The sequence below is a fragment of the Hakea prostrata genome, chromosome 3, assembly GCF_041222555.1.
Source record: "Hakea prostrata isolate BN-2017 chromosome 3, UWA_Hpros_2, whole genome shotgun sequence".
Classification (NCBI taxonomy): domain Eukaryota; kingdom Viridiplantae; phylum Streptophyta; class Magnoliopsida; order Proteales; family Proteaceae; genus Hakea; species Hakea prostrata.
In genome coordinates this window covers 40766203-40790224 of record NC_142602.1, presented here as the reverse complement: position 1 = coordinate 40790224, position 24022 = coordinate 40766203, and the positions used below count along the sequence as shown (strand labels likewise).

The following is a 24022-nucleotide window of genomic DNA, read 5'->3' as shown; positions in this document are numbered from 1 at the left end:
GTAAAACCCTAACTTTTCCCTATCAACCCATTGGATCCGAATTTTATCTCCTTGTCCTTCCCTAAAGCATCAGTCCCAGCCAGTCCTAGTAACCATCATGTCATAGCCATGGACGAACCAACAATCACTAGACAGTTGGAGCAGATTCTAAAGACCCAACAAGACATGCTAGCACAGTTGCAAGATCTAAACACAAGGGTGACTGATCTTGAGCAAGCAATGATTGGAGATCCCATACAGACACCACCACCTCCACCACAAGCACCTAGGATTAGATCACAGGTGTATGTGCCCCGCAGAGAAGAAACCAACTGTGCAAAGAAAGAGGTTCATGGAAGACAGAGAAGCTGAACCTTATCCACCCAGGAATTCCAGAGATACAAACAAGCATACTAGAGAATTCAGGTATTACAATCCTATGTATGACAATTATGATGTGGAAGAGGGACAGCAAAGAAGGGTCCAAGGAGCACAACCATCACCGGAGGACTATTAAAGGTCATAATTCAACGGAGGGCAATAACAGAGAAGAGGTGTAGACCTCCACAAAGTCAAGGCAGAGTTGAAGGAGCTTAACAGGTCATTAGATCCTAGTTTTCTATGACTGGACACCTGCCCTTAATGATTACTTCAACCTGTATCTATCAAAAGACGGAAAGATGACGCTAGCAAAGACAAAGTTGATAAGCATGGCCAGAGACTGGTGGAGCCAATGGAGCGAGAGTTGTACTACGCAGGTAGAGAACCAACCACTTGGAACCAAATGCAGAAAGAACTACCTAAAACATACCTTCCAAAGCACTACAAGGCCAGACCAGGGGAGCAATTCCATACATTGAAGAAAGTTACCATGACTAAGGCTGACTACATCCAGTAGTTCAATTCCACAGCATCCAAAACCCACACTAGAGAACACAAGCTCTAGACCATGACCCCGTTAAAACTTTGGTCTGAAGCCAGAGACTCAACTAGCACTTGGAGTCACAGACATCCTTGACCTCAGAAACCTATTCGACAAAGCCCTCCGAGCAGAGTCCGTATTGGCACAAAAGAAGCAGACACTTAGCACTTTAGAAGAGACCCACCAAGTGCCAAGCCCTACACTCCCACTGCAACAGCAACACCTAGGGTGCCAAATCCTATTAGAGCAAAGAGCTATGGGCCCATCTTCAGCAGCAATCCTAGTTAGTGATTCTAATGTCACAAAAGAAGACACTGCGCCAAAAAAGGGTGTCCTAAGAGGAGAGGACTCGCAGTCCTAAACACCAACCAATCAGATCTAAATCCAGGTCCAGAAGAGATGCATCAGTGTCCAGCACTAGACTTTGAAGATGAGTATAGACTGCTGCATAGTGAGGAGAAGATAGTTCCAGAGGCTCAACTCAATCTGATCTCTAAAATCCTAGTGAATATTACTGAAGAGGAAGAGTACCAGCAGAACTCTAGTTTCCACACTAGAATACGGGCAAGAGGACTCATAGCACAGACCATCATGGACAGTGGTAGAAGTGTGAGCGTGCGGTCTCCGAGAGTTTCATACAAAGAACAAGAACTCAAGCTAGTGATGCATCCCCACCCATCAAGGTCTCTTACTCAACGATGCTAGGATGGATGTTTTAACTTTTAACCAGGTGTCTAGTCCCAGTCACCTTACACTCCTACTCTTGAGGAGATGTGGTGTGATGTAGTACTTATGAGGATAGTTTACATTATTTTTAGGGAGACCATTGCTTAATGACAAGGACATCACTATCCCTTGCCAATAGAACAAGTGCATCTTCAAGCATAGAGGGCAGAAGATCATGCTACTACCCCCAAAGCTTGCTAAAGACTCCAGGAGAAGGCAGACCATAGCACCAACCAGAGAGACCCCACCTAGAGCACACCAGTTATGATGGCCCAGTCCAATGAAGTTCCAACGAGGCCTAGCAGTCCCAACTGCACTAAGAGTCTCAGCATAGTCAAACCATTCATCAGGGATGAATGTCTTTAAGAGGGGGAGAACTGATGTGAACAAGTGTCCATCCCCTAGCTGAAAGACTTAGAGTGGGCCCCAAGGCCACTCCAAAGTGGCGCAGCTAGGGCTGGCCAACCCTCAAAAGGGGTATTTTGGTCAATTCTGGCCCTAATTAGTTGCTGGAATTTAACTTAAGAATTTTAGTTTTAATTTTCAGAGTCCAATTCTGTTTAAAAGTCTCAGTTTAGTTGGTAGTTGAGTTCTTGAGTCCTCAGGAGTCTTTCTTTAAAGTATGAAACTTATAGTTAATTAGGTCCATTATTTCAAGAAGAGTTCTATTAATTTACGTGGTTGTTATTTAGTTGTAAAAGAGTATCCTAACTCATGAAGGGAACCTTAGTTCAGTTGGTTTCTAAGTTTTAGATGAGTACAAATAAAGTATCCCAATTATAGTTAGATTCTTTCTTTTTATGTAAGGCTATAAATAAGCTAGCCTATAATTGTCGAAGATAAGTCTGCACTGAATAAAGAAAAGAGATCTCTTCTGGAAAATTGGTTGTGGCCTTCTTGGGAGGGCCATGGCAGATGTTGATATTCTTGACTTCAATTGTAGCAGCGAAGCTTCAAGTTCCAGCTCCTTCCATTTCAACAGAAGCATCCAAGTACTAACACCCTCCCCTTATCCCTAGCCATTGCAGCCCCTCCCCACCCATCTCTCTTGTGCACCTTGGAAACCCCATCCCCTCTCCATTGCAGCCCCTCCCAGCCTCTCCCTCACCCCCGACAGCACTATGGATCCCCTTCCCCTACCCCTTGTGACACCTCCCAGCCCCCCCCCCTCTACCCTACGGCTCACCCATTCCCTGTCTTCTCTCTATTGCACCCCTCCCACCCCTCTTTCTGACTTGCAGCAGGTCTGCAAACAGAAATGAAAAAGAAGAATGAAAAGAAAGACTCAAGAAAAATTGCCCAAGATCTATCCAAGAATCCACCAATTTTTTATCCAACCCTTTTCCCACATCCCTAAAATCTTTCCTAAAAACAAACCAAATTATCCCTTTCCTTTTTCTACCGATCCTCTGGTCAATTTTATCTTTCAAGATCATCCAAACAGAATTTGGTAAAACCTTAAGTTTTCCCTATCAACCCATTAGATCCCAATTTTATCTCATTGTCCTTCCCTACAAGTCACAACTATCCCAAAACCAATCCATATCAATCCTAACTTGTCTTTAGGATACTCCTATAAATTCTTTAGAGATCCACAAACATCCAAACCCTCCGATAGGATTTTAGAATCATTTGCTGGAAGATTCTGGGCAAACCCTTAATTTTAGGGAAATTCATCCAAAAACCCTAACCCTAAAATTGGGTTCACATCACTATATGGGTCTGTTAGGTGTACAATAGATACCTTAAAACAAGATTCCATATGGACTGTTAAACAAATTGTTAATTGTTCTTGGATTTGGTGAAAAGGTTTTGAAATACAATGATAAGGCAGAACCCCTTAAACATGTCACTGAAGATGGAAAGGGGACTTGCATGTGGCTGGAAAATTGGCACAATAAAGGTGTGTTGATCAACAGCTCCGGGAACACAATCAGGCTTAACGTCAGGTCTCAATAGAGATGGTGGACAAGATTCTCATTGAGGGAAGGTGGAGAAACTATATAGGCCAATCAACAACTTTGATGGATGCATGGAGAGACTTGTCACTAGTAGAAAGGATTGCTCATACTAAAGCGAACATGGTGGTGTGGGGAGGGACTGCCACAGGTTTGTTCTCCACCAAATTAACTTGGTTTATCATCCACTGAAAAGCACAGGAAGTGAATTGGGGGATGGTGGTGCAGTTTGTGGACAATATTCTTAGACACTGTTTTACAGGTCAGAAATGCTTTAGAGATGCCTTGCAGAATACAGACAATTTGCTGAAAAGAAAGATCTTGGTGTTAAGTCTCTCCATGCATCAAACTGACTTATCCCCTTACCACTTCTCATCCTCCAACAGTAAAACAAGTACCAGCATCCCCGCCCCTTACCCCACCTCCAGCCCTTCCCAACTCTCTTTCTCTCTTGTGCACCTAGGAGACCCCACCCCTATCCCCCTCTCGCCTACCCTCAACAGCAACCTAGAACCCCCCCACCCCACCCCATGTGACACTCCCCAGCCCCTCCCCAACACCTCCCCTACCCTGAAGCTTCCCCATTCCCTCTCCTCTCCCTGTCGTACTGCTCCCAACCCTTTTTCTGACTTGCAGGCAGATCTGAAAACAGATAAGAAAGAAGAAAAAGAAAAGGAAAAGAAAGAAAAGAAAAGAAAAATTGCCCAAGATCCATTCAAGAAACCACCAATTTTCGTGATCCAACCTTTTTCCCATATCCCTAAAGTCTTCCCTAAACTTTACCAAAAACAAACCAAATTATCCCTTCCCTTTTCCTACCAATCCCAGGATCAACTTTAACTCTCAAGATCAACACAGGAATTTGATAAAACATAAAACCCTAAATTTCCCCTTTTCCAAAATTTACCTGGCCCCCTTAGGTTCAGTTGACTGAGCTTTCCTTATCCATTTTAGGTTGATCCTTTTCATTCCATATTAATTTTGGGTATCTCAAACCATCCCTTGGGAGCTTGTCAACAACCCATATAAATCCTAACTTGTCCCTAGGATCTTCCCATAATTCTTTAGAGACCCACAAACATCCCATAATACTAGACTTATTTGCTGGAAGATTCTTGGCAAACCTTTAATTTTAGGGAAACAATCCTAGAAGCCCTAACCCTAAAATTGGGTTCCCATCATCTGGTATCAGAGCTGCAGTTCCAGCAAGTCCTACTTCCTTCATATCATAACGATGGATTAGCCAGGAATCCCTAGACAGCTAGAGCAAATCTTGAAAACACAAGAAGACATGCTAGCTCAATTGCAAGATCTGAATACAAGGGTGACCAATATTGAGCAAGCCAAGAATGGAGATCCCCTACAGAAACCCTCCACTGCCAGTACCTAGACTTAACTCCAAGTGTACGTACCCAACAGAGAAGAACTCAGTGGTGCAAGGAGGTACAAAGATGATGGAGAAGCTGAACCATATCCTCCTAGAAACTCCAGAGACAGAAACAGGCATACCAAAGCGTCCAGGTATGACAACCCAGTTTATGATCGATATGATATCGAGGATGGACAGCAGAGGAGACCTCAGGGAGTGCAAACCTCACTAGAAGAATATTTACAGTAATACTTCAGTGGAGGACAGGACCAAAGAAGAGGTGCAGACAACCACAAGGTCTCATTGTAGCTTTAGGAGGTCAGCAGATCCATAGATCCTCAGGTTTTCCACGATTGGAGAGCTCCCCTTGATGATTATTTCAACTGGAATGACCTATCAGAAGACAGGAAGATGATGCTAGTAAAGACTATATTGGCATGCATGGCTAGAGACTGGTGGAGTACTGTTGAGCAAGAGCTGCAATACAAGGGCAGAGAACCAACCACTTGGAACTAGATGCCGAAGTAACTCACTGAAAGGTAGCTTCCAGAACACTACAAGGCCAGACTACAAGAGCAAATCCATACATTGAGCAAGGTACCAAGACTGTGGCTAACTACATCTAGCAATTCAATTCTTTAGCATCTAGGATAGGCACCAGGGAAAGCAAGCTCCAGACCACAACTTGGTTCAAACTTGGTCTGAAGCCAGACATTCATTTAGCACTTGAAGTCATAGACATCCTAGACCTAAGAGACCTATTTGTTGAGAAACACGATGTTGGTAGAGTGGCTCACTTGATCAGTGGGATCTCAAGCCCTCTATTTATAATAAAATGAAAATAAGACTATTACATAAATACCCTCACTTGGGTAACAAGAAATAGATATTTACATGAACAAAAACTCTAATAGAGTTGAACCCCTAGTAGAACTCAACCCACACTCCCCCTCAAGTTAAGGTATAGATATTAGGCATGCACAGCTTGCCTACAATAGGAAGGAAATCTCCTTCCTTCAAACCCTTAGTGAAAATATTTGCCACTTGGTCTCCAGACTTCACAAAAGGCATGCAGATGAGCCCTTGTTTCAACTTTCCTTTGACAAAAAACCTGTCAATTTCAATGTCCTTAGTTCGATCATGTTGCACAGGATTATTAGCAATATTAATAGCAGCCTTGTGGTCATAATATAGCATCATAGGGTTTAGAACTTGGACTCCAATATCTTCTAGCAAGCCTTTCAACCATAGTAGCTCACAAACTCCACGAACCATAGCTCTATATTTAGCTTGGGTACTGGATAAAGCTACCACATTTTGTTTCTTACTTCTCCAAGTAACTAGATTACCTCCAACAAAGGTACAGTAACTTGAAATTAACTTCCAGCCTTTGGTATCTTCATTTGTCCACTGATTCTCCCTCTTTTTCCTTAAATTTAGCTCCAACTTCAATAGGGTACACCCCAACATTCCCACTTCTAATAATAAATCTAGGACATACTTTCTTTGGGATAGGAATATACCTATCTTTGATCGAGCCACCTCAATCCCTAAGAAGTACTGTAACTTCCTTAGATCTTTAATCTCAAACTCTCTGCAAAGAAAGTCCTTCAACCTTTGAATTTCTTCACCATCATTCCTTGTGATGACAATATCGTCCATAAACAATGAGAAGTGTGATGTTAGTACTTGACTTCTTGACAAATAGTGTATGATCAGCATTGCTTTGCTTGTACCCAATAGAAGTCATTTCCTTTAGGAGGTGTCCAAACCAACATTTAGGAGACTGTTTTAACCCATAAATTGATCTCTTTAACTGACAAACTTTCCCTGCAATATTGTCATTGGAGAAACCATTTGGGATTTCCATATAGACTTCGTCTTGTAACTCCCCATGTAAGAAGGCATTCGTTACGTCTAATTGGTGTAAGTTCTAGCCTTTGTTCACAACTACAAACAACAGAACTCTGACAATGTTTAGTTTCGCAAAATGGGCAACAGTCTCCTGATAATCAATCCCATAGGTCTGGGTAAATCCCTTTGCAACTAGTCTAGCCTTAACCTGTTGACTTATCCATCCATATTTTGTTTAACTACAAACACCCATTTGCAGTCCACGGGTTTTTTTCCTGGAGAAAGTGTAACCAGCTCCCAAGTATCATTTTTCTTCGTTGCCTGCATTTCCACTACCATAGTTGCCTTCAATCTCTTATTAGTATAGGCTTCCTACCAACTTTTAGGAATAGATACATATGATAAAGAGGATATAAAAGCACGTTAAGAGTCAGACAAAGAGTCATAAAAAACATATTTAACTATGGGATGCTGAGCATGGTGGGAGATCTCGCGAGATCTCGCCGAGATATCTCACTTTTTTCCAATAGCGAGACGAGATCTCTGGCGAGATCTGCGAAATTCTTGCTTGAGATCTCGATCATCTCGTGAGATCTCGCCAATATCTCAGCGAGATCTCGCTAACGGGTCTTTTTTCCACACTTTAGGGGCTTTTTAAAGCCCTTGTCTCGCTCGAGAGAGGGCTCTCTCGAGCCTCTCTCTCTCTCCTCTATCTCACCAGAAGCCCAAATTTGGCAGGAAAACTCGATTTTTTGCCTGAATTTGGCCGGAATTTGTTAGGGATTCAACATAACAACATCATCAACTCATCTACAACAACAAATTTAAACATATTTCAAGTGATTCAAGCCTATTTCAAGTGATCTTCAAGAAATGTAAGATTTTCCCCCAAGACATTTATTTAACAATTTATTACTTTGAATCTTTGATAGTTTGAACTTTGATCACTTGTTGACTTGAATACTTGTTGTGTAATGTTATTGTATTTGATACTTGATAGTTGATAAATGATAACTCATTAACTTGAATTACTTGATATCTTTACATTACAATATTACATGTTGTCTCTGTCTCTCTGACTCTTTAAGACTCTAAGAGACTAAGACTCTAAGTCTTTAACCTTGCATTTCACAAAATTTCGGTTTTACACATAGGGTCGACTTAGGAGACATAGTTAGGGTTATTTTCTCACAAATCTAAGGCCACCAATGTGTTCAAAAGGCCTTAAATAGGCTAAATACCAAGTTTTAACCCAACCAGAGCCCTAAAACCCACCGAGATGGGCCATCGAGACTACCGCCATTTTTTTGGTAGATCTCGACCGAGATCTCGCCATCTCGGTCGAGATCTCGCTTTTCTTGAGTGGCGAGATTTCGCTCGAGAGCGGGATCTCCCACCATGATGCTGAGTACTGACTCCTTTTCTAACAGCAATAATAGGAAGATCAAAGAAGATACCTCAAGGGGAACAATAGAATCTGATTATCTAATTCTGGAGCAGGAGACTGAAGTGTTAACGAGTCACCTTTCTCCACCTGCTTTGGCCGGTTGTAATTCTTCCTCTGATAAGTCTGCACCTCCTTATTCTGGTCAATCTTGTTTTGAAAGACCTCGATAATGTGCCTCACAGGAATGGTCTCCCCCTAACCAAGTTCTTCACATGGTTCAAAAAATGGAGGGGGAAAATTAGAGTCCTCAGGTATACTTGGCCAAAGTCTCCCCTTGGTCGAAAACACTTCTTGAACTCCTAAGTTGTGTTGTGGTGGTGTGATAGAAAGGTCCACGTCCAATCTCCTTCCTCATGACCAAATCCTGGAAGATACACTAAGATGGGAAAAAGTCACTTTACAATTCAAGGCATGTGTAAGATTACTGATAGAGAGCAAGTTAGTAGAGAAAGAGGGAACGTGTAAAATTTTAGACAAAGAAAGTGATGGAGAATGCTGAATTGTTCCTTTTCCAGCAATGGAAGAATAGGAGCCATCAGCATTCAAACTTTATCTTTTCCAAAAGTTGGGGCATAATGTCAAAAAAAAAAGGATGAACCTGTCATATGATATGTGGCTCCCATATCAATGGTCCAGGGAGCAGAAATATGGAAACCTGTAAAAGTTTTACCTGAAGTAGCAAGTAGGAGTTGGTATGGGTAGTGGAGGAAGCAATACTAGAGGCTGTACCGGTAGTAGGAGACTGCAGAATACGTCACAAAGTAGTTAATTCCTCCTGTGAAAAATCAATGTCTATAGAGGGTGTTGTGAAAACCGTCTCAGAAAGATTAGACTTCGGTTTTCCCCTTCTTTGTGCTCTTTTTTGCTCAAAATCAGCAAATTTCCAATAGAGCTTCCAACAATTGGCCTTGGTATGATATGGTTTATGACAATGCTCACACTTGACAATCTCCTTAGCTGAATTAGATTTAGTGCTAACAGACTGTAAGGCTGATTTCTCCACAATAGGAGCATGAAGCATGGCTAAACAACGGCTTTCTTCACACTGAACAAGGGCATAAGACTGTTCAAGTATAGGAAAGGGAGAACGACTAAATACTTGCACTCTGATCTGATCGTACTCCACATTCAAACCTGCCAAGAAGTCATATACTCGAATCTTATCAACGTGCTTCCTATAAGTAGCCACATCATCTGGATTAGTGGGGTAATAATCCCCATATCACCCATAATGATATAACTCCTGCCAAAGAGATCGCAACTCCGCATAATAATGGGCCATAGTCAGTTCCTTTTACGTAGTCTCATGAAGCTTCTTTAATAGCTAATAAACTTGTGCATCATTCCCCAACTGTCCATATGTTTCAGTAGTAGCCTCCCAAATTTGGGCTGCAGTATCAAGTAATAGGTATCCATAGGCAATATTTGGATTCATGGAATTCAAAAGAAATGACATAATAAGAGAGTCATTTGAGATCCATTTATCCTGTGAAACACCTATAATAGCAGGTTTGATAGTGGTGCATGTAATGTGTCCAACAAATGCTCTTCTAGTGACTGTTAGGTCAGCAAACCGATACTAGATCAAATAATTTGTTCCATCAAATCTCACCAAAAGAGGATGAAGAGTGGGGTAATGTTTGGAGCCAGTGGGAGTAGGACTACCATCAGCAGTTGCCATTTTGACAAAATTGTCTGCAGTTCTTCAGTCTTCACCCTTTCTTTCTTTTTTTCGTCCAAAATTCTTCACCCTTTCAAAGTAATAGAAATGTCGCAGAATGCAAGCCAAACCACCCAAACAAATCTAGGGAATGTTTTTTATTATTATTTTATATAGAGGCCCTAAAACTATGAGAAATTACAACTAAGCCCCTGCAAATATGAATTTGCAAATAAGTCCCTAAAATATGCAGATTTAAAAATAAGCCCCTGAAACTATATAAATTCACAAATAGGTCCATAAAATATGCAAATTTTCAATTAAATCTCTGAAAATATGCAAATTTACAAATTAAGCCCCTAAAACATCAATATTTTTTTCTTTCTGGTTTTGGGCTAATAAAACCGTAGGTTTGGAGGGGAAAAAACAAAATATGGTTTGGTTAAAGGATGTGATGTTTTGGTCTGGTCCATGAGATGGGCTAATAGGTTATTAGATGCATCAACCCTGGGTTTAGGTAAAGTGATGGAGCGATGCAATCTCGATGGGGATAGAATGATGCAGTCTCGATAGGTGAAAGAGAGAAGAAGCTAGAAGTAGGGTTGATGGCGGAAGCAGAGTCACAGTCAATGGCCCTGGTCTTTTTTTTTCTTTCTTTTTTTTTTCTTTGGTTGATGGCGGAAGAAAGGTTGGAGGTGAAAACGAGAAGAGGTGATGGGTTTGGGGCAATTGTAGGTCTGGGCAATATGTTTTAGAGTAGTTGCAGGCCTAGGCAATGGGTTATGGAGCAGTTGCAGTTTTGTTAGGTCTAGGCGATAGGTTTTGGAGCAGTTGTAGGTCTGTTAGGTGCGATGGGGTGTTGCAGATGAAGAAGAAGGTGTTGGGTTGCAGCGGTAATGGTGCAATTGCTGTGGCGGAAGTGGTAGATCTTCGTCAGCGAATGTTTTTGCGATAGGTGTGGTACAGTTTGGGTTGATGACCGAAAGGGGGTCGAGGGTAGATGGCTTTTGGAATAGTTGCAGGTGAAGAGATGTCTCAGCAATGGAGGTAGGTCTTCCTTAGCGAGATTTTCTTTTTCTTCTCTTCCCTAATCGAACTTAGGCTTTGATACCATGTCGAGAAACATGATGTTGATAGAATGGCTCACTTGATCAGTGTGATCTCATGCCCTCTATATATAATAAAGTGAAATAACACTATTACATAAATACCCTCACTTAGGTAACAAGAAATAAAAAGCTATACGAACAAAAACTCTAATAGAGTTGAACTCCTAGAAGAACTCAACCCACACTATTCGATAAAGCCCTCCAAGCAAAGTCCCTATTGGCGGAAAAGAAGTAAAGCAGTCAAGAATTTTGAACGAACAACTAAGCGCCAAGCCCTATAGTCCCACTACAACAGCGACACCAAGGGTCCCCAATCCTATCATAGCAGAGAACTGTGGATCCATATTCAGCAGCAATCCTGGTGAGTGTTTTTGCTGTCACGAAAGAGGACACCTTGCTAGAGAGTGTCCTAAGAGGAGAGGACTCGCAGTCTTAGACACAACCAGTCAGATCCAAACTCATATTCTAAAGAGACCCATAAGTGTCCAACACTAGACTTTGAGAATGAGTACAGCGAGGATAAGATAGATCCAGCGTCCCAACTTAATCTAATCTCTAAAACCATAGTGGCTACTACTGAAGAGGAAGACTAGCGATGGAACTTTGTCTTCCACATTAGAGCAGGAGGACTCATAGCACAGACCATCGTGGATAGTGGTAGCAGCATCAACACATCTCTGAGAGTTTCATACAGGGAACAGGACTAAAGCCAAAGAAGCATCTTCAACCAAGCAAGGTCTCTTGACTCAACTATACCAGGATGGATGTTTCAACCAGACATCTAGTCCCAGCCACCTTACAGTCAACTCCAACGAGATTTGGTGCGATGTAGTACTTATGAGGATGGTAGATATTACTTTAAGAAGACCATGGCTTTACAATAAGGATGTCACTATCCCTTGCTAAAAGAACAAGTGTATCTTCGAGCATAGAGGACAAAATATCATATCAAAGAGGAGTATTTTGGTCAATTCTAGCCCTAATTAGACGATGGAATTCAATTTCAGAATTTTAAATTTGATTTTCAGAATCCAATTTAGTTTAAAACTCTTAGTATGATTTCTTAGTTGAGTTATTAAGTCTTCAGGAATCTTTCCTTCAAGTAGGACTCTAATAGAAAAGTTTGTCTTTTATTTCAAGAAGAGTTCCTTTAATTTGTCTCTATTATTTAGTTGTAGGCAGGGTATCCTAAGTTATAAAGGAAACCCTAGGTATGTTGGTCTCTAAGTCTTAGTATAGAGTCCAGATAGAGTCTCCCAGTTTGAGTTAAGTCCATTCTTTTTTATGTAAGGCAAAAAATAAGCCAGTCAATGGCAGTAAACTTTAGTCGGAATTGAATAAATATTTAATATTGCTTGTAGGAAACAGGTTGTGGTTCTCTTTAGGAGGGCCACGGTGGATTTAATAGTCTTGATTCAAGTAGCAAGAGCCTTCTTCAACAAACCAGCAACCCTTCTCCTTCTCCAGCATAAAACAAGTACCAGCATCCCCAGTCCCTTCCCCCACCTCCAGCCCCATCGCAGTCCCTCCCCACCCCTTTTTCTCTCTTGTGCACTTAGGAAACCCCACCCTCCTCATCGCAGCCCCTATCCCCCACTCCCCCACCCCGACAGCCACTTAGAACCCCTCCCCTACCCCCTGGGACACTCCCCAGCCCCTACCCTGCGGTTTCCCCATTCCCTCTCCTCTCTCTATCAGACCCCTCCCACCCCCTTTTTCGACTTGCAGGCAGATACAAAAACAGAAAAGAAAGAAGAGAACAAAAGGAAGAGAAAACAAAATCTAAGGAAAGGAAAGAAAAGAAAAGGAAGATTGCCCAAGATCCATCCAAGAAACCACCGAATTTTGTGATCCAACCCTTTTCCCATATCCCTAAAATCTTCCCTAAACCTTACCAAAACAAACCACCTTTCCCTTTTACTACCAATCCTAGTAACAACTTTACCTCTCACAAATCAACCCATGGGAATTTGATAAGACCCTAAATTTTCCCTTTTCCCAAAATTAACCCAATATATTTAGGTTTAGATAATTGACCTTTCCATATCAATTTCAGATTGATCCTTTTCATCCCATATTAATTTTGGGTATCTCAAACCATCCCTTGGGAGCTTGCCAACAACCCATATTGTTCCTCTCTAGGATCTTCCCATAAATTCTTTAGAGATCCACAAACATCCCATAATACTTAGACTTATTTGCTAGAAGATTCTAGGCAAACTATTAATTTTAGAGAAACCATCCTAGAAAACTTAACCCTAAAATTGGGTTCCCATCTAGATTCCCCTTACCCCTCTCTCTGAAGAGGTTCTAAGGAGGATGCCTTCTTTGTAATTTACACTTTAATATGAATCTTACAAAAGAAAATGACTATTACTTCCCTTCCTACCTAGAAATCCTGATGAAAACCTCCTCACCTTTAGTTTTCCCTGTTAAATGGGATCAAGTTGATTTTACTCCTAACATTGTTAAAAGGCTAAAATACCTAGTGAGTTAAAACCAACTAAAAGACTAAAATACCCTTTAACTTAAAGACAAGATTATCCGTAAGATATAATAACCTAAGGATCAAATCACTAAGAGAAATGCTTCCTTCCCTTTCTGAAAACATTGGTTTAATAACAGAAGAGAAGAACCCGATGAAGTTACAGGCCTCTCTAAACATGAGTCTTGGGAATAATCCCAAAAGAAAATAATAGACTAGTTAGAAAACAGGGGAGATGTAGAGAATAGGAAAAATAGTGGAACTTCCATTTTTCTCTTTGCAAAATAATTAAGCCAAAGTTGGCAGTAAAAGCTATACTGAAAACGTAAATTTTACTAACCTGAGTTTCAGATCAACTGATAATGCTTAGTCTGCAACAAGGATCTAATATAGCTTATGATCTACACAGTTTCTGTAACAACCCCCGTATTTCTAACCCGAGACCCGTATTGCAGGTCCGAGAACCCGAAGGTCTAGTCGGGTAAATTTGTGGAGTGTTCGGATAGAAGTCCATGATCCATACCCTGAACCCATGGATCTGAATCCTCTGTCTGAAGAGCCTGCCTTGCTTGGTAGTTAGTCTTCTGGAAGGCAAGTGATGTCTGGAGATGTTCGGAATGAAGGTAAGATCTCCCCCATCTCTTCTTTAAGGCTAGGTTGTACTTGAATATCAACCCCCTAGCAAAAGCACCCTTGTATGGCAAAATACATGGGGGCGGTTGCTAGTGGCGGTCGATCAAACCAAGCGACTGCCTGGAGCGACCGCCCGGTCTGTTTTCGGGGTTTTGCCCTATTTTGCCCCCTGACTTCTATAAAAGGTAACCCTCGTTCAAATTACGAATATTTTATTCGTGGTTACCGTTTTTGGAGGTTAAACGGCTGCGGAGAAGTGCCGAAAGCAGATCTGAAGTGTTGGCAGTGATCTGGAGATCAATCCTTCCCCTGTTTCTGGTATTCTGGAGTGAGGTAATGGATTCACCCTTCATCCTTTATCTCCTTTGTCTTTCAATTTCGTGTTAACCCATCCCCTCATCATGGTGGTTACCCTTTTGATCAATCGTAACTCTCTTTCCAATCTTCTTGATGTGATTCATCCGAAAACGAAACCCTGCTTTCGTGAAAAGGATAGATCCAGTCAAGGGGTTCTGGGTAATCCAATGATGGTAATTGTTAGGTTTCCTTTCACCCATTGGCTATAGGAGTGTTAGATTTGAGATTTAGGCCATGATCACTCGAAATCCGGATTGAAAACGGATGATCGAAGCCCTGAGTTTCGGATTGAAACTCTCTGTTTTTGGGGCGGTCACTAGTGGCGGTCGCTCAACCTAAGCGACTGGCTGGTAAACAGTGACCAACTGACTTTTGGTTTTGATCCAAATTGATTCAATTGACTTATGCATTATTGTAACCCTGTATATAGGTGTTCTCTGTTTAAAGAGAAAGTCTTATAATAGTTTACGGATTCCGTTTTACAGACGATTTACTTATATGCAGGTAAGGACATTCAATCCTATCTTTATGAATAGACTTAAACATGCTAGACCAGTGTCTGTTAGAATTAGTCTTTCATTGTATAAGCTGTTGTAATCATGTTTTACATACCAATCTTGTTGTGTTACTGCTGTTTATCTTGTTTACATATATACTTTGTTGATTATGAATGTGATATACTGATGATGCATAGTATGAGGTTCTGATGGATGAGGTATTCCTTTGGGATATCTTAGCTTGGGATATCAGAAGGCTGTGGAATGAGACACATGCCTGCTGATGTCTCCAGCACTATCATGACTATTGGACGACATTCTTAGGTAGAGTCTAGAATTGCATGGCTAGGTACCCCTCACGCTACTACCCCTTCGGTAGGGGGATTGAAACCGGATGACCCATGATGACAGTGATGTGACGTGGGTCCACTGTTAGTCATATAAATGGTAGGGTTGCATATGTTAGGGTTGGGCTCATGGACGTCCAAGGAACGGACCGGGTGTCATGAGGAGTCATGAGAGCATTCCACTCCAACAATATGTGGATGACCATAGGGTTATGGAATGGAGTCCAACAGCGGTAGCCAGTCCGTGAGGATTCTCATTCCTAGGTTGCGAAGGATACTAAACCGAGTTGGTTGGTGCCATAGGGGATGTATCTGGACTTCATGTAGACATGTTACCTGTATGACCTTGCATTGGATTAGAAACCCCAACATGCGCCAGTACTCATTACCAATGGTCGTGGTGAGAGAGTGTTGACTTAACCCCAACCATGGTTTGAGAGCTAGGTGTGGACCTTTCTTTTTGCCCAGGATCCCTACAAAGGTAACCAGTCCTTGCCGGATCAGAGTGACTAGACTTACCCAGAGGAGGGCTGGTATATATCTTAAAGCATGTCAACTGTTAGAGACTTGCATAGTTAGAATCATAGTATCATTCATACTTTGCACTCATTCATATCATTTATGCATTTCTAATTCGTTGGATATCTTGATGGGAATTGTAATTGTTCTTACTGAGTTCTCTAGAACTCACTCCTTTATTGTATATGTTTTATTAGCCTGCACAGATGGAGGAATTGTGCCGAAAGATGGACTAATTTCCTATGAAGGAACCTTCCCGTATGAAGAGGATGTGGCACCGACAGTGGGAAATGGAGATAGCCTATGCAGGAGCTCCTGCGAATGCGCTTATCGCACCTATTGATGGACAAAGACAGAAAGTAGTTAGACAGTTCGCTCAGCGAATGGAGAAGAACTGGAGGACCCCTTTTCTTGAGATTCATGAAAAACATTATTTAGCCTTAGAAAAGGAAACTGGAAAGAAAATAATATAACTCTTTTTGATTGCTTCCGCTGAACTCGTATTCATTTTAATTCATCATTCTTTCAATTATTATTTTTATTGGAGTATTTGGACTCCTGTAATTCCTTTAATTCATTTATTGAACTGTTTTTGCTTTTGATTGTCTTTATTTGTATTTATTATTGTTGATAGACTAAAACCGTGAATCCTGTGACGGATCACTCCCACGGGTTGTCGGGCGGGTAACCGAGACCAACGGGTGGGGTGTGACAGTTTCTGTCTAACGTCATATAGAAAGAGGCTATTTCTCCAAATCTTCATGGGATGGGTTCTTTATATCACTTCACAGCAACCCCACTTCTTCCTGGAACTCCTTTTGTAGACCTTGTCGTTCCTTCCAATCTCAATTCAACTTTGTTCATTACTAAATTCAAATATTCAGAGACTGAGAAATTACTGCTGCCAATGGAATTATAACTGAGAAATTAGGTCCCTGTGGTTATGGGGGTAGGATGGGGTTTGCTCTACCACCAACCCAAGTTCTGTTCCTTGCTGACAAGAGTGAGACATCAGGGATGGATGGGGTTCTCTTATAAGGCACTACCATGTCACTTCGAAAATTCCTCAACCACTTTTGCTGCTTTGGAAATGGTTGATTGTCAAAGCAATTCAAAGGGATTGACAAGAGCTCAGTCCAAAGAGGAAAACTTCCGTTATCTCCGCACTACTCAAGAGTCTACAGACACGGGAGCAGAAACAAGAAGAAGATGAAATTCCTAAAACATCAAGGTGATCATGATTTCTTTTGTAAAATTCCACTTTCAGATGATCTCTTCCTAAATCCGAAAATCAGTAAGGGGCAGAAAAAGATGTTTCATAAAGAATTAAAGTAGGACGGATGAATTGGTAGACAGCTAGGGAAGGTTGATGCCCCTAGAGTTTGTGTCAGTATGGTGTGCCCCTTCCCTTTATTCTATATTAACTTTCCCTCTCTACTTGGATCTGATAAACCACTGATGTCTAGGGGGGGTACACCATAGTTGTCAAGGCGTCGCTTAATCGTCGCCTCGGCGTCTGGGCTCCTTCGGAGCGCCTCAAATTGGCGTCGCCTTATTTTTAGGCAATAAGGTGTCTGCTTTTTTTTCTTTCTTTTTTAAATCACGAGAAAGATGCCTAATCGAAGGCATATATTGAAATACTTATTAGATTCCGATTGTAAAGTATCTATTGTTTGAACCTATACATATGTATAATGACGCTACATGTGATCAAATGTTAAAATAAAAATAAAAACAAACAAAATTGAAAGAGATTAAGTTCTTGACTCAAGTCTCACACTCTCACTCTCACTTTAATCCCTAATCTCTTTCTCTCTTCCTCTCTTCTTCTCTTCCATTCCAGCAGCGACACTCCAGCAAGCAGTGGTAAGTGACAAGCAACTTCTTCTCTTCCTTTTTTCTTGCGACTTTTTATTTAGGACCTATTATGTGTGGTTTGTAGTATGTTGGATGACTTGAGGTAGTTTGATATTAGTTTTTTTATCATATAAGATATGATAGATTTAGAGTGAATGAGATGTACACTAAAAATTTCACTTAAAACGCCTCAACCGCCTCAAAAGCGCCTCGGAGGGCGCCTTGTCGACTCATCGCCTCAATTAGCCTAAACCGCCTTGCATCGCCTCGTCGCCGTGACAACTATGGGGTACACCACAGCAGATAGAAGGAACACGGGATCAAACACAGCTGGACATGTGGGAAACAGAGCAAGCTAAAGGAAGCAGGGCAGGTGGCAACATTCCATTGGGAATTTTCAGACAATATGGCCTACATGGAATTAATTAGTTAGGATTTACTTGGGATATATTAGGGAGCAGGGAGGGAAGAGAAGGTAGGGAAGAATGCGAGTTGTGGAAGGGTGAAATAAACTCAAAGGCGAGAGAAAGACTCTCAGGTAGGTATGTTCAAGGTCTCGTAATGGTGTTTGCATTGGTGAGTGATATCCAGTGTAGTTCAAATCAGGTCCATTACTATTAATACATGAAGGTCCTTTTTTATTATTCCCATTTAGTCTTCACTATTCTCTGCTAATTGCCTCAGCTGTGATTGAGCAATTGGCTTGGTGAGAGAATTGCAATCAAGGAAACCAGGGTCTTCTTGTAGTCAACCCATCAAGCTGGAACAAAGATGAGGTGTGCCAATAATTAATGTCTATTTACAAGATTAACTACACAACAGCTGCTTAGCATACCTAATATAAAATGTGATAAAGGGTGACACTCGATAAGCTTTCCACTAACCCTTCAGGGAGACCATCTAACTCTGAAAATTGTACCATAGGGACTGGCAAATCCAGGCCCTAGTAACTGTTTTGTAAATAGGGTGCAGAAAGTGTACTATTTAATTATTATATTACATAATTATATATGAAAACATTTTCAAAATACATTTGTGCCCGTCAGTAGTGTTGATCATCTAAGATCCAATCATGATGTGGATTTATTACATGTCAGATCATGTTCCATATTTCTCAATGTCCATAGAATGCATTGTGTAGTGATTAGGAGAACTGTTGAAACCCTACTTGCAGTGAACATAACTTGCACAACATGCACATTAACAGACACTCAAGAAAGAATTGAATAAAGAAAGAATCCTTGTCCTCATCAGGCAAAGGTTTTGGCCACTGGAGATGTGCACAAACAGAGATCATGACTTAGTGCTGCATTTCCTATGCACAAACATGCCATATGTGTTTTCAACGTAACTTAAAACCTATTCAAATCCTCTTCTTTTCTTTTTTTCTTTTTTTTTTTTGGGGGGGGGGGGTGAATGAATCCAATTCGTGGCGTTATCATATTGTCAATTGATACAATTTCTACCTTAACACTTTTGTGATGGATATTGTTTCGTTGCACTTTCACTTCCATATTCAGCATCAATATAGTAACTAAAAGCCAACAAATCCGATGGTTTATCAAGGATCTACATTCCTGAAATTTCCAAAATTTTCTGATACCTATATATTAGCATCCATGCAATTTTATCCACATGTGTTACACACACAAGAGCACATGAATGTTCAAAACCCGGCTCCAAATCTAGCTAATTCCAAAAAAAAATAACACCTGTCCAATCCAGGAACAAGAAGGCTGAACAACAAAGAAGTTTTTTTCTAAAATGTATCTGAATTTTAAGTTCTTCGTTAGTGAACATATTTTTGAGAAAGGATTCATCTATAAATACATTCAACAAAGAAACATGGCTTATAGAATCAAAACTAGAGATGATAAAGAACTGCAGAAGTATAAGGCCATGCGCAAAGAACTGACAACAGAACAGCATTACCATGGCAAAAAGATCTCTGACAAGTAACATAGATAATTAGAACTAACCTTAGTTGGATCACCAGAAGGATCTGGATATATCTCTAAGTTCTCTTTCTCTGGTGAGGAACGCTTTGTCAACTCCTTTACAACCTCAGCCGTGTCTTTTCCAGCTTCAGTTGCAGCATATAGTCGACGAGACATCCAAAAAAATGCCTGAGTAAAGGCAGATGTGGAAGACAAATCCCAGAACTCCTCATGCTCAATCACTTGGCCACTTATCTGGTTTAGAGTAAACAGAGAGGTCACCTTGACTATCAGGTCCCCGCCTACACTAGCAAGGAAAAACTTGGGCTTTCCTTTGACTGTCCACTTGATACTAAGCAAACTTGTTGACAACATTACCATTTCTTGCACTGTCTATTGAAATATAAAATTAGAACTAAAAACATTGTTCATTGGCAAGGTGAGAATTGTAACTTATTAAAATAATTTCTATAAGTCCAAATCAAACAAATTATCATGCAAAAGATTAAAATTAATTACCAAAATGGATTAAAACTACAGGCTTGCTTCTGAATCAAGGTCTTGGTGCCAGAAGGTTGTTCTATATTATGTATTAATCAATCAAATTTCAAATTACCATCCAATGACTCTAGCTCTTACGATTGAAAGAATAGACACAAAAAAGTAATCAAAATGCAAAAACCCTTATTGTGAAATCCAGCCCTAACCCTAACTTGGACACCCTGTCTGTTTTGGATGAAAAAGTGATAAGTTTGATGTTTGACCTTGAAGTGGGACCCTGAGTTCAGTGTGGATATCTTTGGAAGGTCCTAGGAAGTCAGGTGAGACCTTTCCATAAGTTGGTTGAAGGCCTAAATGTTGGTTTTGACCCTGGAGATCCAAAATTCAGCAAGTGGACAAAGAGAGACCCTTTGGTCGATCCTTCCTTGGTCGATACCATCGACCAAAAGAACTCCGGAAACATATTTGTTATTTTTGGAAGTTTTGGATTTTGGATCCACCTCGGTCTAAACCTAATTGTTTTGCCTCTAAATTATTGGAGAACGTGGGAAGAACCTAGAGCCTCCTCCTCAAGCCAAGGAAGATCCCCAAGCATTCAACCAAAGTCTCTCTTTGATTACTCTTCTTCAAGGTTGGTATTCTATCTCTTTCTTCTCTACTACTCTCTCTACTATTTTCTTTTGTTGTTTTGATTATGAGGAAGGTATTACACTACTATAATGACCCAACCTCTGATCTCCTTGTCTTAGAGTGAATCCCCATTCACTCTATGTTCTCCCTTGAAGCCATATAGTGATCCTCCATCTATTTGATTTAGTTTTGTTAACATGATCTACTCTTACTGTAGTTTTCTATTCTAAATTTGTGTTAGACCTTCTCCTTAGTTGTTTTCTATGCATGATCTACTGTTCTCTATCCTTTTGATTAAGCCCCCTTTCATTCTAGCCTTTCCGTGATGATCCACAGTTTTAGCCTAAAAGGATGTTTTATTAAAATTCTTTTCCATTGACCTTTTTAGATTTTTGAACCTTTATAGATAGTCTTAGTATATTGTTTTAGAATTTCCCTGTTAATCGGTGTGTTTCGGCGAGTTTTCAATAAAAATTTGGAGATTCTGTCCGTACATTGTCTGCTTGGTCAATCCTGCTTGGTCGATGCCATAGACCAAAGCACCATCGACCAAAGGAGTTGCTAACAGCAGAATTCCCTATTTTGTCTCTTTTTCGACTCCGATCTTTTAGATTTGTTTCTTATGACCTATATATGTTTGTTTGAGCTTGTTTAGGCGATTTTGGATTTGTTCTCTGATCTCTCTCTTAAAGGTTATAGATTTGGAATTCGAGGTGAGTACGTTCACTCACAATATGCAAATTTACATGCCTTGTTGTGATATGACTTGAATGCATGATTTAGCTACTGTTGTTTTACTTTCAACGTTGTATTACTTCTGTAACTACAATAGCATGTTCATATTGAGATTTACATATTAGAATTGATTATTGAATGATGTGAATGTGATATATATGGAATCATGATATAATGTAAATGCCTAGGTTGTAGTTGTAGAATGGGGAATTCCCTTTCGGCGTTTTTGTCCTTGGACACCAGTGGAGGTGGTATGGTACGCTTTCCTATGGTACCCCTTAACTTTTCCCCTGACTACTGGTTGATATACCTAGGGCATGTTTAGAAGTGTTCGGCTAGGAAACCATGTCATATCTGACCCTATCGGAAAGGGAATTGAGACCGAATGACTCGTGGAAGCAATGGGGATTTGTGGGCACCCAAGACCGGTAACCAACCCGTGAGAGGACAAGAATCACATTGTGGGGCCATTCATTGGTAGGGTTACAGTAGTAGTCTTGGGCTCATGGACACTCAAAACCTGTAACCAACCCGTGAGAGGACATAAGAGCTTCCCGTTTACTATTTGTGGATGACCAATAGGGTTAAGAGTCTACGTAGCCGGGAAGGAGACAGTGACTCTAGTGGGAAAGGTACCGGAAAGGTTCGCGGGAAGCAAGGAATGGACGTATCTAAAGTAGATGTGACTCAGTAGATGACTTGCATTGGGCTAAGATTAACCCTGGAAAAAAAAAACACGCGCCAATACTCAGACCAATGGTGATGTGAGAGAGTGGTGACCTAAACCCCAACCATAGAATGTCCGAGAAGGATGCAGGACCCAATTACCAACGGATAACCAAAAGACCGGGAAAGTTGAGGGAGAGTGATTTGAGACCTACCTAGAGGAGTATGGTGCTATGACTTAAAGCTTGTCTGCTAATAGAGACTAGCATATATAGAGTTTGAAGCATACTTGCATTCATTGTTTCATCTCATTGCATTTATATTGTTTCGGATTGTGTGTGAAGATGTTTGTTGTGTGATTGGACTACTTGCTAAGTTCTTTTTGAGATTACCTTTTAGGGTCTGGGTTTTAGATTCTTTTGCAAAATCGGAAGAAAACCCGTGCTACAGTACAGAGAACCCTTCATTACATGGTTCAGCTTTGGAAGTCAATAGAGAAGGTCATGACCAATGGTGTGACCAGTACATAGGTTTGGACTACACTAACGGCTCCTATTGACAACAGCTGACATCGTCTTATTCGCCGATGGGATCGTGAGCTAGATGCTGACCTGAAGTTACAAGAGTACAATCCTAAGGTGAAGTAGATGAAGATTGAACAAGAAGAAGAGCCGACAGACTTATTCTTCTAGACCTTTACTTATAATTGAAATAGCTGAAACCTTTCTTTAGATTTTCGATCTACCTTCCGCGTTTGCTGTGGGGTATATTTCCGTTATACTCTACAATTTTCTTTTGATTTGGTATCATTATATCCGCACTCTGATATTCTTTTGTGATCCTTCTGAGATCCTTTCTTGATTTTATTATTAAATTATTTGAATACAATGATTTGTTTTTGCTTTTGATTATGTTATTGTGCTAAGTGGATATGATCGTTCCTAAACTTGATCTTCAGGGCTGTGGATCACACCTCCAAGTATTCTAGATAGGGTACCGGCTGAAGGGATGTGACACTTATGTTCATAATTTCATGCATTTCAGCCCAGGTACTTATTATGCCAATGCCTCGGGTTCAATTCTGTTGTTGATGCTTGATCCACTACACTTGAGCTATACCCTTCAGTTTTGCTTCTGCAAGTAATATTTTTCGACCCTCGGTTAACCCATATCACCTTAAAAAGGTTTCCGAACAATGAATGCAGTCAAGATAGCGTTATGGGTTATTGTACCAATAAAATCTGAAACATCCAGCCTTGCTGCTCCACAGTCATCATAACCATAGTTGTCAAGGCAACAAGGCGAGGCTAAGCGATAGAGAGCAGAGAAAACCAAGGTGACACCAAACAAGGTGGCAAACCGTCGCTTAGCTGTCGCCTAAGCGATAAGACGACACCAGGTTGCCTTGACCCAAATATGAGCCTAGGCAGCAAGGCAGCTGCTTAAGCGCTCCTAGGTGAACACTTTAACAACTATGATCATAACAACCAGCTCTATAAGATGGGGTGGGGGTGCTAGTAGAAGGGTTGGTGACCTTGGTGGTGTACCATAAGGATTACGGTTAGAAGAACTCCCAAGCACCAAGGGGCGCTTTCCTTTATCAGAGGCTGTTAATTAATCAATAGATATTGTATAGATTCAACATCGTCTTCATGGTATCCATATTAGCAATAAGCGTAATGATAAGCACATTTATTTGTGAAACCTTAGGGCATAAAGCATGCATTTTACACACTTAGAGTGGAGCTACCTTGGGTTTTATGTTGTTTTTGCAGATTTTAGGATTTTTCAAGATTTGAGCAAATATTTGGAGTTTTGGATATAAAACATGCAA

At 40.8% G+C, this 24022-nt stretch overlaps 1 protein-coding gene across 5 annotated transcripts in view; it reads right to left on the bottom strand.

The window, feature by feature from the left end:
• Positions 1 to 24022, bottom strand: part of LOC149022234 (transmembrane protein, putative (DUF2358)) — an 82295-nt gene that overhangs the window by 22560 nt on the left and 35713 nt on the right. For 3 of the 5 annotated variants that reach the window (XM_089150415.1, XM_089150414.1, XM_089150413.1), the window contains one exon: positions 19699 to 20049. In XM_089150415.1, coding sequence (XP_089006541.1) covers positions 19699 to 20049 — 351 coding nt within the window. The remainder of the gene's footprint in view (positions 1 to 19698; positions 20050 to 24022) is intronic. The other 2 variants (XM_089150416.1, XM_089150417.1) reach the window with 1 other exon arrangement.